This window comes from Puma concolor, chromosome C2, assembly GCF_028749965.1.
Source record: "Puma concolor isolate L17-30 chromosome C2, mPumCon1.1.hap2, whole genome shotgun sequence".
Classification (NCBI taxonomy): Eukaryota; Metazoa; Chordata; class Mammalia; order Carnivora; family Felidae; genus Puma; species Puma concolor.
In genome coordinates this window covers 104,084,582-104,100,123 of record NC_141675.1, presented here as the reverse complement: position 1 = coordinate 104,100,123, position 15,542 = coordinate 104,084,582, and the positions used below count along the sequence as shown (strand labels likewise).

General features: G+C 37.0%; 1 protein-coding gene across 1 annotated transcript in view; it reads right to left on the bottom strand.

Annotated features, from left to right (window-relative positions):
* The window catches only part of MORC1 (MORC family CW-type zinc finger 1), a 167,044-nt gene that overhangs the window by 35,760 nt on the left and 115,742 nt on the right, over positions 1 to 15,542 (bottom strand). The window contains exons 18-20 of the mRNA XM_086675499.1: positions 8,894 to 8,959; positions 6,873 to 7,118; positions 4,145 to 4,249 (exon numbers count right to left, since the gene is read on the bottom strand). Of these exons, the coding sequence (XP_086531625.1) occupies positions 4,145 to 4,249; positions 6,873 to 7,118; positions 8,894 to 8,959 (417 nt within the window). The remainder of the gene's footprint in view (positions 1 to 4,144; positions 4,250 to 6,872; positions 7,119 to 8,893; positions 8,960 to 15,542) is intronic.

Sequence of the window (15,542 nt, the reverse complement as noted above, 5' to 3'; positions counted from 1 at the left end):
AGAATGAGGCAGAGGGAGTGGAGGAAGAAGTTAGGTAAAAGGGTGAAACAGTGGTAAGGCTGAGTGCCACAGATGAGAGGTCTTGGGAAGACGAGGGATACCAATGGCCGCAGTAACCAGCAATGTCAGATTTGACAGAGATCTGAAAAGCCATCAACATTCTCGCCATTTCAAAGTTGCACAACTGTCAGGAGGACAGCCAGAGTGAGGTGAGCCCAAAATTTGGAAGAGAGAAAAAGGAAGTACGTTAATATGAAAGAAATCCATTCAAAAGGCAGACTGACAGACACAACAAAAGAAAGAATGTGCTTATCAGCATGGACCTGTTCTCCATACATTGTGAAGATACATTCCTAGGAGCACAGGTAGACACAGGGCCTGGGTGCTGGGCTAGCGCTCTTTTAGCGTTAGTCACGTTGGTAACATCGGCCCTGTCGTGCATTTTAAGGGAGGTGGATATGGCAGCCTGTCTTAGCTGGAAGCCTTTTAAATATTCAGGCACATAACTCACCAGTAACTGTCAGCCTGTAATTGGCCAGCCCATGCAGATTGGCATAAAGGGTGAGAATGCATAGTGTAAGTCAGCATGTGCCTTCCAAGTGGACAGAGGCTGTGTTTATCTTACAAATGACCCAACTGCCATTATGCTCTTATACAACAGTCTCATGAGTTTGGATAATGAAGAATCATCCCTGTGAGATGGACCCTATTTGATGTACAGAACATATATTTCTGAGCCTATTACACTTGAAAATAAGGCCCAGGGCCCCAGTAACTTCACCAAAATAATAAAACCACCTGATTGTGAGGGGGTGCAAAGTATTGTGTATGGTATCGAATTGTTCTTCCCTAAGTGATAACCTTTTGCAGCACTGTTAGCCCTCAGTGCCTTCCTTCTTTAAATGAGACAGGTACAGAGTCAGAATTAAAGCACGTGCACATATACACATACACATATAAGCACTACAAGTAGAAGATAACTAGGTATAAGCCCAGGGGTGAAGAAGAACCATTTTTTAATTTCTGAGTTTAAGAAAGTACAGATAGACAAATATTCAGAAGTAATTATGTCCTACTGAAATTCCTGCAACTACAGCCAAACAGAGAAATTAATGTGCATCTGTGGATAATGCATATTTATCCAAATTAATTAGACACACTGAGTTTGGGAACAGACTTCCTGCTAAAATCAATGGGGCACAAACAAATCCTAACACACACACACACACACACACACACACACACACAAGTAACACAAAACTTGAGAAATATTACACGAAAAGACAACAACAATTTTAATATAAATGTCAGACCTAATTTATGAAAAAGTACTTGCTAAAAGCTATATGCAAAGCCTAGGGAGGTGACAAAGCAATGGCCATGTGGAAAACATGCCAACCAGATTCTGGAAAGCAGGCTTTGACTACTAGTACTGCTCACAGGTGCAGCTACATCATGGTTTGCTTCAAAGACGCGGTGTTATTTACAACACTAGTTGAGCTTTCTCTTCCTTTCTGGCTGCTGATTAAATTTTGACCCTTTTCCCTTTGAAAACAGAGTAAAACCTTGGATTTCTAGTAACTTGGTCTGAAAGTGTTCTGCAAGATGAGCAAACATTTGTAATTAATTTTAACTTGATAAATGAGCAATGTCTTGCAACATGAGTAGCACGTGATGCTGAACATCACATGATCACAACTGAGCCAATGGTTCTTTTCTCTCTCTCTCTCTCTCTCGTAGGATTATGGGTGATCATCTCCCATGCTCGGATTCTCAGTCTCAGCCCACAGTGTTTGGCAGAGATCAGTGATTTTTCAGAACGTTGGAAGGTGCCTGCAACAGGCACTAATGTATTTTTTTTGTCACTTCAAAGCACCTGTGGACAGTCCTTTGCTTTTCCATACAAGAGGAAGCTTGAGAATGCTTTGCTTCATTCTAGGCCAGGCTGCCTGCAGATATAGACCCTTTCCTCTGCTGCCTTATTGCCAGTTACATTAAATACAGTATATGACACGAGTTTATTATACTGTACTGTAGTCAGCATCGTGCAAGGGTATACAATGGCCCCCCATGCATCAATAGGTTGAAAAGAAAGGCGGTAAGAAGGAGATGATTACAGTGGAAGTTAAGAAGGAAATCATTGAGAAGTACAAATGAGGTGCAAGTGGCTGAAATTGAAAGATTTTATAAGAAGTCTACGTCTGCATCTTTTCCAGTGAGATTAGGGAAATGTGTAAAATGTGGGAAACAGTGCAAAATTTTATAGAAAAGCACTACCTGAAAAAGGCTGTAGCAGTGCAAGTGATGAATCTATTTAATGACAATGCAATGTCACATTTCCACAAAATCATCAAAAGGAGGCAAAAGCACGTGTCATTGGATAAGTTCCTTGTTAAAGTTGCAGGAAAAGAAAAAGATTCCATTGAGCCAGTAGACAGCAGTGATTCTGTCAGTGATAGTGAAAGCTGTCCTACACAATAACCCTCCTCTCTCGTCTCCTTCACACCAGCCACAAAAATTTTCAAAGGTAAGTGCAGGTTGATTTGTTTACTTTTCTTTATATTTTGTATTTTCTTTATTATTTTGTATTATATTACAATATTGTAATCATTTTTATATGAGTATTTTTGAAGTGTGGAATGAATCAACTGAGTTTCCATTATTTCTTATGGGGAAATATGTTTTGATATGCAGGTGTTTTGGATTACAAGAATGTTTCCCGAACAAATTATGTTCACAAACCAAGGTTCTACTGTACTTTGGTGTTCCCTTTCTTCGGAACCTGGATTTAGTTGTTCCTTTTTGTCGATATAAAGGTTTTTCCTGCACCCTTTCACAAATAACATCCTTCAGATGGCTTCTTCAAACAATGATAGTTTATTGATGAAGTGATGTGATGTCTGAGAGTAAGGGGGTAGGTAAGGGATGTGGATGAGACAAGACTGGCCATGAGTGGGTCACTGCAGAGCTGGGAAATGGGCACACAGGAGCTGACTGTAGTATGTCTGAAATTTTCTGTAATGAAAATTTTTTTAAATAAAACCTCCATTATTGTTATACCATGTACTTTCTGACAATGATTTTCTGCTGATGGGCACAGAAATTAGGCTGAAGTCCGAAAACCCATGTTCCTTATTGGCTCACTGGCAAATAAAACTTAATCCACAATTCCAAATAGCATTTTGAGATATCCTACCTAAAGACAGATATGATGAGGCCAGGCCCCTTTCTAAATACTCTCTCTTATATTATCATGTCAACAAATAGCAAATATCTAGGTGACTACAGTTATTCTTAAAGTTTAGCTATAAGCTTCTTGGTGATCAAGGTAAAAAGAGAACTATAGTGAGTAATAAAATTTATATTCTGATAAAAGGAAGCACTGAATGGATTTCTTCCTGACGTTAAATTCTAATGTCTAAATGAACTTTTAAATTATAGTACAAAGAACACTAGGTAACAAAAGGGATGTCTTTAACATAGCTTCACAGATGAAGTATTCCTCAAAAGGCCAGTCCTTGGGTCAATTCTTCCTAAATACCAAAGGCTTTCTTTCATTCTTGGCTCAGTAAGGCAAAGCAACTCTGCTGGGATCTACAGTATAGTTAGATCCATAGCTCTTTGATAATGATGACTGAAGTTAGAATCAGGGATACATAATCTAGGGGAATAAACAGAAATATATCTGCATTTCTTGAACAGACTTTTCTAGGGCTTTTCCCAGTGGCCTAGTGTAAGTCAGTTTAGAATTATACTTTCTGGAGAGGATCTATAATATGAATTACAGAAAGGGTCATATGCTTTAGATTTGGGCATGCAGGTTTCAGGATGACCTTCAAGTTATGTATATAATTTATATGAATTTATACACTACTAAAGCTTTTTCACCTTGACAACTAAAACGAAAAGCATCATGGACTAATGGTCTGGAGGTACGATCCCAGTTACATTTTCACAAGTTCAGGTAGCCTTGGGTTTGTAACTAACTTTTCTGAGTCTTGTTTCTTCACCTAAAAACTAGGTTATTCGAATAAATGTTCCAGCTACTTTGAGGTACTAATATAACATGCTTCTTGGATTCCTCTAACCTTCATGAATGGGAAAAAATATCAAGGTGTCACTTAGTCCGTAAAATTTATCTCACCAGGATTATATCTGGATCGCTGTCGCTGGTTTCAACTTCGGTCAAAGCCTTACATTCTGGCACAAGATTTTCGCTCTGCTTCCTACTCATCTCCCTAGAAGAGACCTATGGCAGGATAGCAACAAAAAATACATGAGAGTTAGCAGCAATCACTGGTACACATTAAATCACCTTTATTCAGCTTCTGTTAACTTCCGCACAGAAGCAAACTTCTGTAGGATAAATAGGACATTCAATATCTGATATTTGCCCTCAAGAAGTATATGATGTAAGTAAGTACTTACAAAAGTTAAATGACAATATACAATAAAGTAAAACTATCATCAGGCAGATTAAGCATGAAATGAGTGCTGTAGACTATGGGGATCAACAGTGAATCAAAGGGCTTGTAGTAGTTTGCAAACAATCTCCCTGAATTATTGCCCATACACTGAATAAATAATGTCTCATATGGATAGACACATTGTTCTTAAAATTTATGTAGATGTTGCTGGGGGGACATAAGATATCATTCATTTCAAAATATCTATGATGGCTTTCTCTTATGTAGTTCTTATTTTATTTTATTTTATTTTATTTTATTTTATTTTATTTTATTTGAGAGTGAGAGAGACAGAGGGAGGGCAAGTGAGAGAGCAGGGGAAGGGCATAGAGAAAGGGGGACAGAGGATGTGAAGCAGGCTCCTCACTGACAGCAGCGAGCCCTATGCAGGGCTCAGACTCACGAACTACAAGATCATGACCTGAGCCAAAGTTACACACTCAATCAACTGAACCACCCAGGTGCCCCTTTATATAGTTCTTAACCAACAGATCCTAGGCATGTCTAGTATTATGTGAGATGTCTGCGGTAATTTCTTGAAAAGATATCCTCATACTTAAAAAGGTGGGAAAACAGCTGATATGAAACATTTATGATACAGGGAAAGGTCTCCTTTGATTGGCATGGCTAAAGGTAGACTCTCAGCTTCTCGAGAGCAAGAACTGTGTCAGTCTCTGAGTCCTAAGCACCTGGCCCAGCATAAATACTTAGTATATGTTTGCTCAGTGAATTAACAAAGGACATTGAGAGAAAATCAAAAGGAATTAAAAGATGCAGATGTAGGAAACAATAAGAGTATTATTTTTATTGGGACCCTTGCTTCCAGGAAATGGGGGACAAAGTTGTTTAGCATAAAGGAAGGGGAAACTTCTGAGAAATACAAGACTGTGATAAAAACAATTCTCTAGGAAGAACAATTAATTACCTCTGTTAATAAAGCTGAACTGTGGTACATTTAAGCTAAAACATTAGCTAATGTGAGAGCCATTGTTATCAAACTTTTGGGAAACATTACAAGATTTACATGGAGCATATCTGCCTTCCTAATTCCATTTACTTAGGCTAACGTTAAAATTAATTACACTCCCTGCACTTCCTCTGGTAGTGGTAATGCTCAGCGTATTTACTGGACAGGATGTTACAAGTTTATTGGAAATAACCCTCAACTGATTGAAAGTTGTTTCAACTGCACTTTAAAATTCGGTTAAATTCATTTTTCAAATGTTTATAGAGAATTCCACAGTCTCCTCATCTATCTTCTTCAATTCTTAATCTAGATTTCAAATATTTTAAGAGAATGAGCTACCCAAAAATGGAATGAGAAAGGCTACCTTGGGAGGTAGTAAGTTTCTGTCACTAAAGATTTTCTAAGAGTCTATACACCATTTGCCAAAGATTTTACAAAAGAATGTGTGAGATATTTTTGCAGCACAACAATTATTCAGAATAATTCCTTTTGGAAGAACCATGCTGAAAATATCTTGTCTCCTACAGTGCTTAACACAGTATCTTTACACAGGGTGAAGTTCGGTGGATATATGCTGATCAAATCAGTTTATTGCTTCCAGTGTCTATGGCAATTTATTTGAATATTTTCTCTGGTGGCCCATCTCTACTCTTTAAGGGTAAATTTAGTTTTAGGGAAGACTAAAAAGGCATTAGAAATCAAATTTGATGAAGAAGGCAGATAACCTAGGCAATGAATTTCGGCTAACAAAAGATTTTAACCGGTAGTGAGATATTGTCTGTAACCGCTTAGCACTGAATCTGGCACAGGTAAATGCCCACTCAGTTGGAGGTATTCTTATTATTAGAAGCCGAATCTAAGAGCAAGTTCTCAAAATGGAATTAAGCTAGAGTAACATTCTAAGAATAAAAGTTAGTGAGTCTTTTAAAAGAAGCAAACTCACTTGGGAATTACGTGGTGGTTCATTTGTTAAAATCAGTCTCAACACTTAATTGTATTATCGACATTACATCCTATTTTTCAGAATCTCAACTAGAGGGGTAACTACCGATTATGAAATAAAGCTAAGCATTTTTGCTATAAAGGCATTGAATGCAAAATCCTCAAGGTTACAGGCTTATCCTATATGCATAGTCTCTCTTAAATACAGATTTTAAATCCTTTTCCCATCCAGGCAGTTTCTGGGGTCCTTCAGTTGGTTGAACTCTCCACACACTGTGCTGATGTGCTGATATTTGCCACCTGACTTTTCCTCCAAAAGAGAATAGAGAAGAAAAAATAGCAAATTGGGACCCTGTCCTGGAAAGTCAGATGACAATGTATATGCTATAATTAGAGAGCTTTAAAAATGTGAAATGAAGCAAAACTTTTACCCAATGCTATTTCCAGAATAAGTGAATTACTATACATTTTGTGACTAAGAAAAGAAAAACAAACACCTGGGATCTCTTGGCTAGTCTGACGTTTTCTGGCAGGGCTGCTGGATGTCTCTGCTGTTGAGGTTTTGCTTTCTTCTGCATAGACTTCTTCATAATGTTAGCTTCTGCTATGTACTCCACCTCAGAGTCTGTCCCTTCTGTGTTTTTTTTCTGGCCTCTGTGGCTGACAGAAAGCTCAAAGGATGCAAGAGACTCCTGCTTCAAGTCCTGGCCCCAAGGCCTGACTTTCTCAGTTTTTGTATTTTCCTTGAATAACAAAGAACATGTTTTCATTATTTGGTAGCCCTCTTATTTAAAATTAATTGTCATCTCCCTCAAAACCTTATGATATGAGGTGATACTTATTACTAATAAACACTTTAAAAAGCAGAAATGTAGAAAACAGACTTTAGCACTGTTTTAGCTCATTCAGAATTTGATTCAGCAGAGCTGGGCTGAGTCCAGAAATCTTTTGATTCTAAAGATGGCAGAAAAGTACAAACTGAGAATGTGGTATGCTTCCTGACTTCCTCCCCACAGCAACTTACTTGCCTTTGGTTCCCTGGTGCATATACATCAATAATCTATTTATCTTAAAGGCTGCATGGGGTTTATCAATCCTATATTCATTTTACCTGCCTGTTAAGAAATATGGATAACTACATAGGGGCACGTGTACCACAATGTTTATAGCAAGCAGCGCTTTCAACAATAGCCAAATTATGGAAAGAGCCCAAATGTCTATCAACTGATGAATAAAGAAGATATGGTTTATATATATAATGGAATACTACTTGGCAATGAGAAATAATGAAATCCTGCCATTTGTAGCAATGTGGATGGAACTGGAGGGTATTATGCTAAGTGAAATAAGTCAGTCAGAGAAAGGCAGATATCATATGTTTTCACTCATATGTGGAATTTGAGAAACTTAACAGAAGACCATGGGGGAAGGGAAAGGGAAAAAATAGTTTCAAACAGAGAGGGAGGCAAGCCATAAGAGACTCCTAAACACAGAGAACTGAGGGTTGATTGGGCAGGGGGGTGGGTAGGGAGGAGGGGAAAATGGGTGATGGGCATTGAGGAGGGCACTTGTTGGGATGAGCACTGGGTGTTGTATATAAGCAATGAACCATGGGAATCTACCCCCAAAGCCAAGAGCACACTGTATACGCTCTATGTTAGCTAACTTGACAATAAATTATATTTAAAAAAAGATTGGAAAATTCAAAAAATAAAATTAAATTAAAATTAAAATAAATTAAATTAAATTAAAATTAAAATTAAAATTAAAATGTCAGCCCTAAACCTGGTCTAAAATAATGTACTTCTGGGGCACCTGGCTGGCTCAGTTGATAAAGCATCTGACTCTTTGATCTCAAGGTCATGGAACCTACTTAAAAAAAATAAATAAAAAATGAATAAATAAAAGCGTAGAGTTTTGCATGTGTGCATGCATGTGCATGCTTGTGTGTAATTGGTATAACCGGAAAGCCCTAAAGTTTAAAAAATATTCCCTCTAAACTCTAAATTTTAGATAATAACAGACATTTGAAGGATATAATGTAATATGACATTTAGGAAACACAAGGAGCAATGTAGGAATTAATAACATATCTTTAGGCTGATATATAGCCATAAGTTAAAGCAATCTATGTATATGATTACATATATACATATATATATATAACCTATATATATAACCTATATATATATATAACATATATATATATATATATATATATATATATATATATATATATATAAAACCATAGAAAATATGGGAAATATATTAAAACATTTAAAATGGTCATCATCTCCAGACAGTAGGACAATGGGTATTTAAATTTTCTTATTTATACTTTATCTTCTAAGTTCTTCCTAATAAACATGTATCACTCTAATAAGAAAAAAAATGGCAATTAAAAATATGTATTAGTGCTTCACTAACTGAACCATGGTGACATTTAGCCCTTGATGAAGTCTTACCCTTCAAATGGGAAACATGACACAAATGGCTAAATCCTACTTTAATTACTCACCTTAGATGCTGAAGTTCGGCAGGTAGTAGTGAACTCCATGATTCTTCTTATTGGTATAAACTGAGGCTTTTATGAAAAAAATCATTAGATGAATGTAAGTAAAAGTAACTTTCAATATGAATATTATAATAATTAAATATTCTTCATTTCTTAAAGACATTTCAAGATTGTATACCCTCAGGGTGACTGGGTGGTTCAGTCGGTTAAGTGACTTTGGCTCAGGTCATGATCTCACAGTTTGTAAGTTCGAGTCCCGCATTAGGCTCTGTGCTGACAGCTCAGAGCCTGGATCCTGCTTCAGATTCTATGTCTCCCTGTCTCTCTGCCCCTCTCCCACTCATGCTCTGTCTCTCTCTCTCTCTCTCTCAAAAATAAATAAACATTAAAAAATAAAAATTAAAACAAAAAGATTGCATACCCTCACTGATAATTACTAAGGGGTCCCTTTCAGAGTAGATCTACTGCAGCAATGTTCTGATTAGGGATGACTGGATAACATAAGAGAAGGCAATGACTTGTCAAAGCATTACAGATCAGATGTCTCATGAGCAATTTCAGGGTACCACTGTATCAAACATGTCTCCACAGCCCCTGTCCCCTTTTTCTGGAGACTCTTTATTCCCTGTTTGCAGGTCCCAGCATCTGGACTAAACCCTGACCCTCAGCAATAGCTCTGTTTACTTCAGAGCTCGAGGCCTGAGCCTCAAGGGACTTCTGAGGGTAGACCGGCCTTAACTGTGTCCCTAATAACTGGATGCTGCATTGTACTCATAGGCACAGCTAGAGAGAGAGGAAGCATCTGCTCTCCCTGAAAAATAAGTACCTTTTAAGCTAGTATTTTGATGTCATGATGGGCACGTTAAAAGGATGAGATGTTGACTAAATACACAGAGAAAAGATAAAGAGTAATACAGGCCCTGTACCCCATGCTCAGGTTCACTCCCCTTCGGAATAGACCCTGGTTAGGGGGTCTGTCTGGACCTCCTTTGTGTAGTACAGCCATTAATGTTTACTGAGCCACAAACACCAATGTGATAACCAGCTCAGTGGCCAGATTCTCTAGGACATAAAATTTACTTTCCTCTTCCAATTTCCCCTGAAATTGGGAGTCCTGGATGATTAAGGGTTGGCTCTGCTCTCTGCTGAAAAATTTTCTAATGTGGATGGTTTAGAGTTTGAAATGGTGCCTTTTCCTCTGTCTTGAGACCCGGATGCCTCTTGGAACATTCTATAAACTGCTGGTACCCTTCAAGACAACTCTTCCAAAGCTGAATTCATTATTTCCTTTTATACCTGCACCCACTTTCAACCAGTACTTCCTAATGCATTCCCTCTTTTCACTAGTGACATCACCAAACACCCAGTTACCCAAGCTAGGTTATCCTTGGTTAATCATCACCCTCAACCCTCTCCACCTAATCAGTGATAGAGTCTTGTGGATTTCTTCCCTTAAATCTTTTTTTTTTCATTTTACACTAGCCTCAAGTCACCATATTGTTTAAAGCTTTTTATCATCTCTTGATTGAACAATTTTCTATAATCTTGTTTTTCTTGCTTCTAGTTCACTTCCCCCTCATCCACCAAGGGAGAATTAATTGTTTTATTTTCTATGCCCCCATGGCATTATTTCTTTTTAGATGTTTATGTAGAAAATATATTCACATGAAGCAATATACATTTTTAAAAGTACGTATTTTTTAAAAATCTCCTGATTACTCCATTCTTCATTTGTCCAGTTCACATTCCACTGCTGTTACTTTTCTGTTTATCTTTCCAGACATCTGTTTATACCTCATACGGAAGCATATATAAGTTTTCCCCACAGATTTGAGGTATGCAAAAATGGTAGTATATTATACATACAGTCTGCATCTTGCTTTTTCACTTAAGGATACATCCTAGAGATCTTTCTCCATTAGTACTTAAAAAGCTTCTTGGGGCGCCTGGGTGGCGCAGTCGGTTAAGCGTCCGACTTCAGCCAGGTCACGATCTCGCGGTCCGTGAGTTCGAGCCCCGCGTCGGGCTCTGGGCTGATGGCTCGGAGCCTGGAGCCTGTTTCCGATTCTGTGTCTCCCTCTCTCTCTGCCCCTCCCCCGTTCATGCTCTGTCTCTCTCTGTCCCAAAAATAAAAATAAAAAACGTTGAAAAAAAAAATTTTAAAAGCTTCTTCATTTCCTATTACAGATGTATTGTATCCCAATAAATTGTATAAAAAATTATTTAACCAGACCTGTTAATAAACATTTAAGTCTTCTTAATATTGTACTCTACAAAGTATGTTGTAATGATGTGTAAAATAGGTAATTTTGTAAATAGTTAATTCATATTTGTGTATGTATATGTAATCAGTTTCTAAAAGTCCAATTTCTGGATCAAAAGGTACATGCATTTGTAACTTTGATAAACACTGTTACATTGTCTCCACAAGGCTTTTTGGTGGCTCAGCATACAGTCATCCTTGTGACTATTTCAAGAGCACTGAAAAAGTACAGTCTCTATTTTGAGAGTACAGAGTATATATCAATTATATATACCTTATTATTATAGATGTTGGATTGTTTTGTATTTCTAGGCTGAGAGAAAATTAAAGTTTCCTATTACTAGCACGATTGACTCTTTTTCCATGTACCATTTGTAGGTTTTTGCTTTATGGAACTAAACACTACATTAGCTGATATGAGAGATTTGTAATTGATACATCTTTATTGCATATTGAAGACTTTAGTTTAATTAAATGCCCTTCCTTGGACATTTAATGTTTTTTCCCTTGATTTCCAAACTGATATTAAGCTGGGCCACTATACTTGTACATTTGTTTGAAATAACATTTTCAATTTTTCTGAATTGTCATTTTAGATGCATGTCTTGTGTATAGCACAGGATTGAACTTTGCTTTGTGATGTAACCTAAAGTTCCTTGCCCTTTATTAACATAAGGTTTAGGCCATTCATATTTGTTGATACCATATATGTGGTTGGTATTAATCGTCATATTATTTTATTTCGTTTTTATAATTTGTCTTAAGTTTTTAATGATACAGTCCATTTTCTTTGTTTTACCTGATATAATGCAGGTTGTGGGGTTTTTGTTTGTTTTTGTTTTTTGCCTAGTGGCTACCAACAATGATAATTTTTTTTAATTTTTATTTTATTTTATTTTTTCAATTTACATCCAAGTTAGTTAGCATATAGTGCAACAGTGATTTCAGGAGTAGATTCTTTAATGCCCCTTCCCCATTTAGCCCATTCCCCCTCCCACAACCCCTCCAGTAACCCTTTGTTTGTTCTCCATATTTAAGAGTATCTTATGTTTTGTCTCCCTCCCTGTTTTTTTATTCTTTTTGCTTCCCTTCTCTTGTGTTCATCTGTTTTGTCTCTTAAAGTCCTCATATCAGTGAAGTCATATGATATTTGTCTTTCTCTGGCTGATTTCACTAGAGGTAGTATAATACCCTCTAGTTCCATCCACGTAGTTGCAAATGGCAAGATTTCATTCTTTCTGATTGCTGAGTAATACTCCAGTGTGTGTGTGTGTGTGTGTGTGTGTGTGTGTGTGTGTGTGTATACATATATCCATTGTGTGTGTACACACACACACACACACACACACACACACACACCACATCTTCCTTATCCATTCATCCATTGATGGACATTTTGGCTCTTTCCATACTTTGGCTACTGTACATAGTGCTCCTATAAACATGGGGTGCATGTGTCCCTTTGAAACAGCATACCTGTATCCCTTGGACAAACACCTGGTAGTGTAATTGCTGGGTTGTAGGGTAGTTTTATTTTGAATTTTTTGAGGAACCTCCATACTGTTTTCCAGAGTGGCTGCACCCCCAGTTTGCATTCCCACCAGCAGTGCAAAAGAGATCCTCTTTCTCCTCAGCCTCTCCAACATCTATTGTTGCCTGAGTTGTTAATGTTAGTTATTCTGATAGGTATGAGGTGGTATCTCATTGTGGCTTTGATTTGTATTTCCCTGATGATGAGTGATGTTGACCATTTTTTCATGGGTTGGTTGGCCATCTGGATGTCTTCTTTGGAGAAGTGTCTATTCATGTCTTTTGCCCATTCCTTCAATAGATTATTTGTTTTTTGGATGTTGACTTTGATAAGTTCTTTATAGATTTTGGATACTAACCCTTTATCTGTTATGTCGTTTGCATATCTTCTCCCATTCCATTGGTTGCCTTTTAGTTTTGCTGATTGTTTCCTTCGCTGTGCAGAAGCTTTTTATTTTGATGAAGTCCCAATAGTTCATTTTTGCTTTTGTTTCCCTTGCCTCTGGAGATGTGTTGAGTAAGAAGTTGCTGTAGCCAAGATCAAAGAGGTTTTTGCCTACTTTCTCCTTGAGGATTTTGATGGCTTCCTGTCTTACATTTAGGTCTTTCATCCATTTTGAGTTTATTTTTGTGTATGGCATAAGAAAATGGTCCAGGTTCATTTATCTGCATGTCACTGTCCAGTTTTCCCAGCACCACTTGCTGAAGAGACTGTCTTTATTCCACTGGATATTCTTTCCTGCTTTGTCAAAAATTAGTTGGCCATACATTTGTGGGTCCATTTCTGGGTTCTCTATTCGGTTCCATTGATCTGTCTGTTTTTGTGCCAGTGCCATACTATCTTGATGATTACAACTTTGTAATACAGCTTGAAGTCCGGGATTGTGACGCCTCCTGCTTTGGTTTTCTTTTTCAAGATTGCTTTGGCTATCTTTTCTGGTTCTATACAAATTTTAGGATTGTTTGTTCTAGCTCTGTGAAGAATGCTGGTGTTATTTTGATAGGGATTACACTCACTATGTAGATTGCTTTGGGTAGTATAGACATTTTAACAATATTTGTTTTTCCTATCCAGGAGCATGGAATTTTTTTTTCCTTTTTTTTTTTTTTTTTTTTTTTTTTTTTTTGGTCTTCTTCAATTTCTTTCATAAGCTTTCTAAGTTTTCAGGGTATACATTTTTCACCTCTTTGGTTGGATTTATTCCTAGGTATTTTATGGGTTTTTATGCAATTGTAAATGGGACCGATTTCTTGATTTCTCTGTTGCTTCATTGTTGGTGTATAGGAATGCAAATGATTTCTGTGCATTGATTTTATATCCTGCAACTTTGCCGAATTCATGAATCAGTTCTGGCAGGTTTTTTTGGTGGAATCTTTTGGGTTCTCCATATAGAGTATCATGTCATCTGAGAAGAGTGAGAGTTTGACCTCCTCCTGGTCGATTTGGATGCCTTTTATTTCTTTGTGTTGTCTAATGTCTGAACAATGATAATTTTATAAAACTCTTATTCTTAGTTCTTTCCATCTTGAGACAGTATCTATAAGTTTCCTACTCTGGACGAAGATAAAATTTGTTTATTTCATCTCCTCTCTTTTCTTCTGCTGTCTGATATTTACTGACATTCTCTTTCTCAGTATTTACATCAGTACGGAAAAGTATGCTTAAATTTCAGTGATACTTCTTGGTCTTCTATGACAGACAAATCTTCTATGGTGAACAAATCACCATTCACCTTTCATCTTTGGCTTCTTTTGTTTTGTTAGTTGAATTTCTACATTGCCAGGGCATTTACATTCAGTTTGATACCTAATGTCATATATGTTTGAGACCTACGGTTTAACTATATTTATAGCCTATAGCCTATAGTTAAATACAGTAAATGATTATATTCAGGTTTTTTGGTATAGAATTTTCAGATGTCTCTTGGCTGGTTGAAATTTGATCTTTACTTGTTTTTCTCAAAAAGGTATTCTTTTTTTCAAAACTTTTTGTTTGTAGGCTTTTTATTTGAAGAATGGTGTGCTGAATATAAAATTCTTGGTTTACACCTCCTTTCCTTGAGAATCTTACAGTTTTTACTTCCTATCACTTGAGCTTTTTATTTTTGTAGAAAATTTGAAGCCAATCTGAACTTTTTTGTCTGTATAAGTGATTTGATCTTTATGCCTATTCATCAAAACATATTATCTTTCACTGTACAGTTGAGTAACTTTTCTAGGATATGTCTTATTGTTGACTATTCTGGGATAGTTTACCCTACCATGCAGTGTACTGTTTCAGATATGTAGCTTCAAGGTTTTTGGTTTTGTTTGAATTAAAAGTTTTCCTGACTTATATCTTTAAAAGTGTGTCCTTCCCTTACTTTTTCCCTGGGTATTCCAATTATGCTAATACTGAATCTCCTTTTTCTACTTCTATTATCATTTTCTTTGTAACTATAAGTAAGCCCTTCCTAATTCCTATTCATTTTATTTGCTTTTTCACATTTATCCTCTATACCAGGGGATAGCAAACTTTTTCTGTAAAGGGCTAGATAGTAAATATTTTAGACTTTGTAGACCACTACGGTCTCTGTTGCATGTTCTTCTTTTTTCAATCATCCAATAACATAAAAATTATTTTCAGTCTAAGGGCCATACATGAATAGGTAGTGGGCTAGATCTGGTTAATGGGTAATAGTGTGCTGACCCCCACTCTATATTTCCACTGTGTTGGGGCACCTGGGTGGCTCAGTCGGTTAAGCATCCAACTTCGGCTCAGGTCATGATCTCACGGTTCATGGGTTCAGGCCCTGCATCAAGCTCTGTGCTGTCAGCTCAGAGCCTGGAGCCTGATTTGGATTCTGTCTCCCTCTCTCT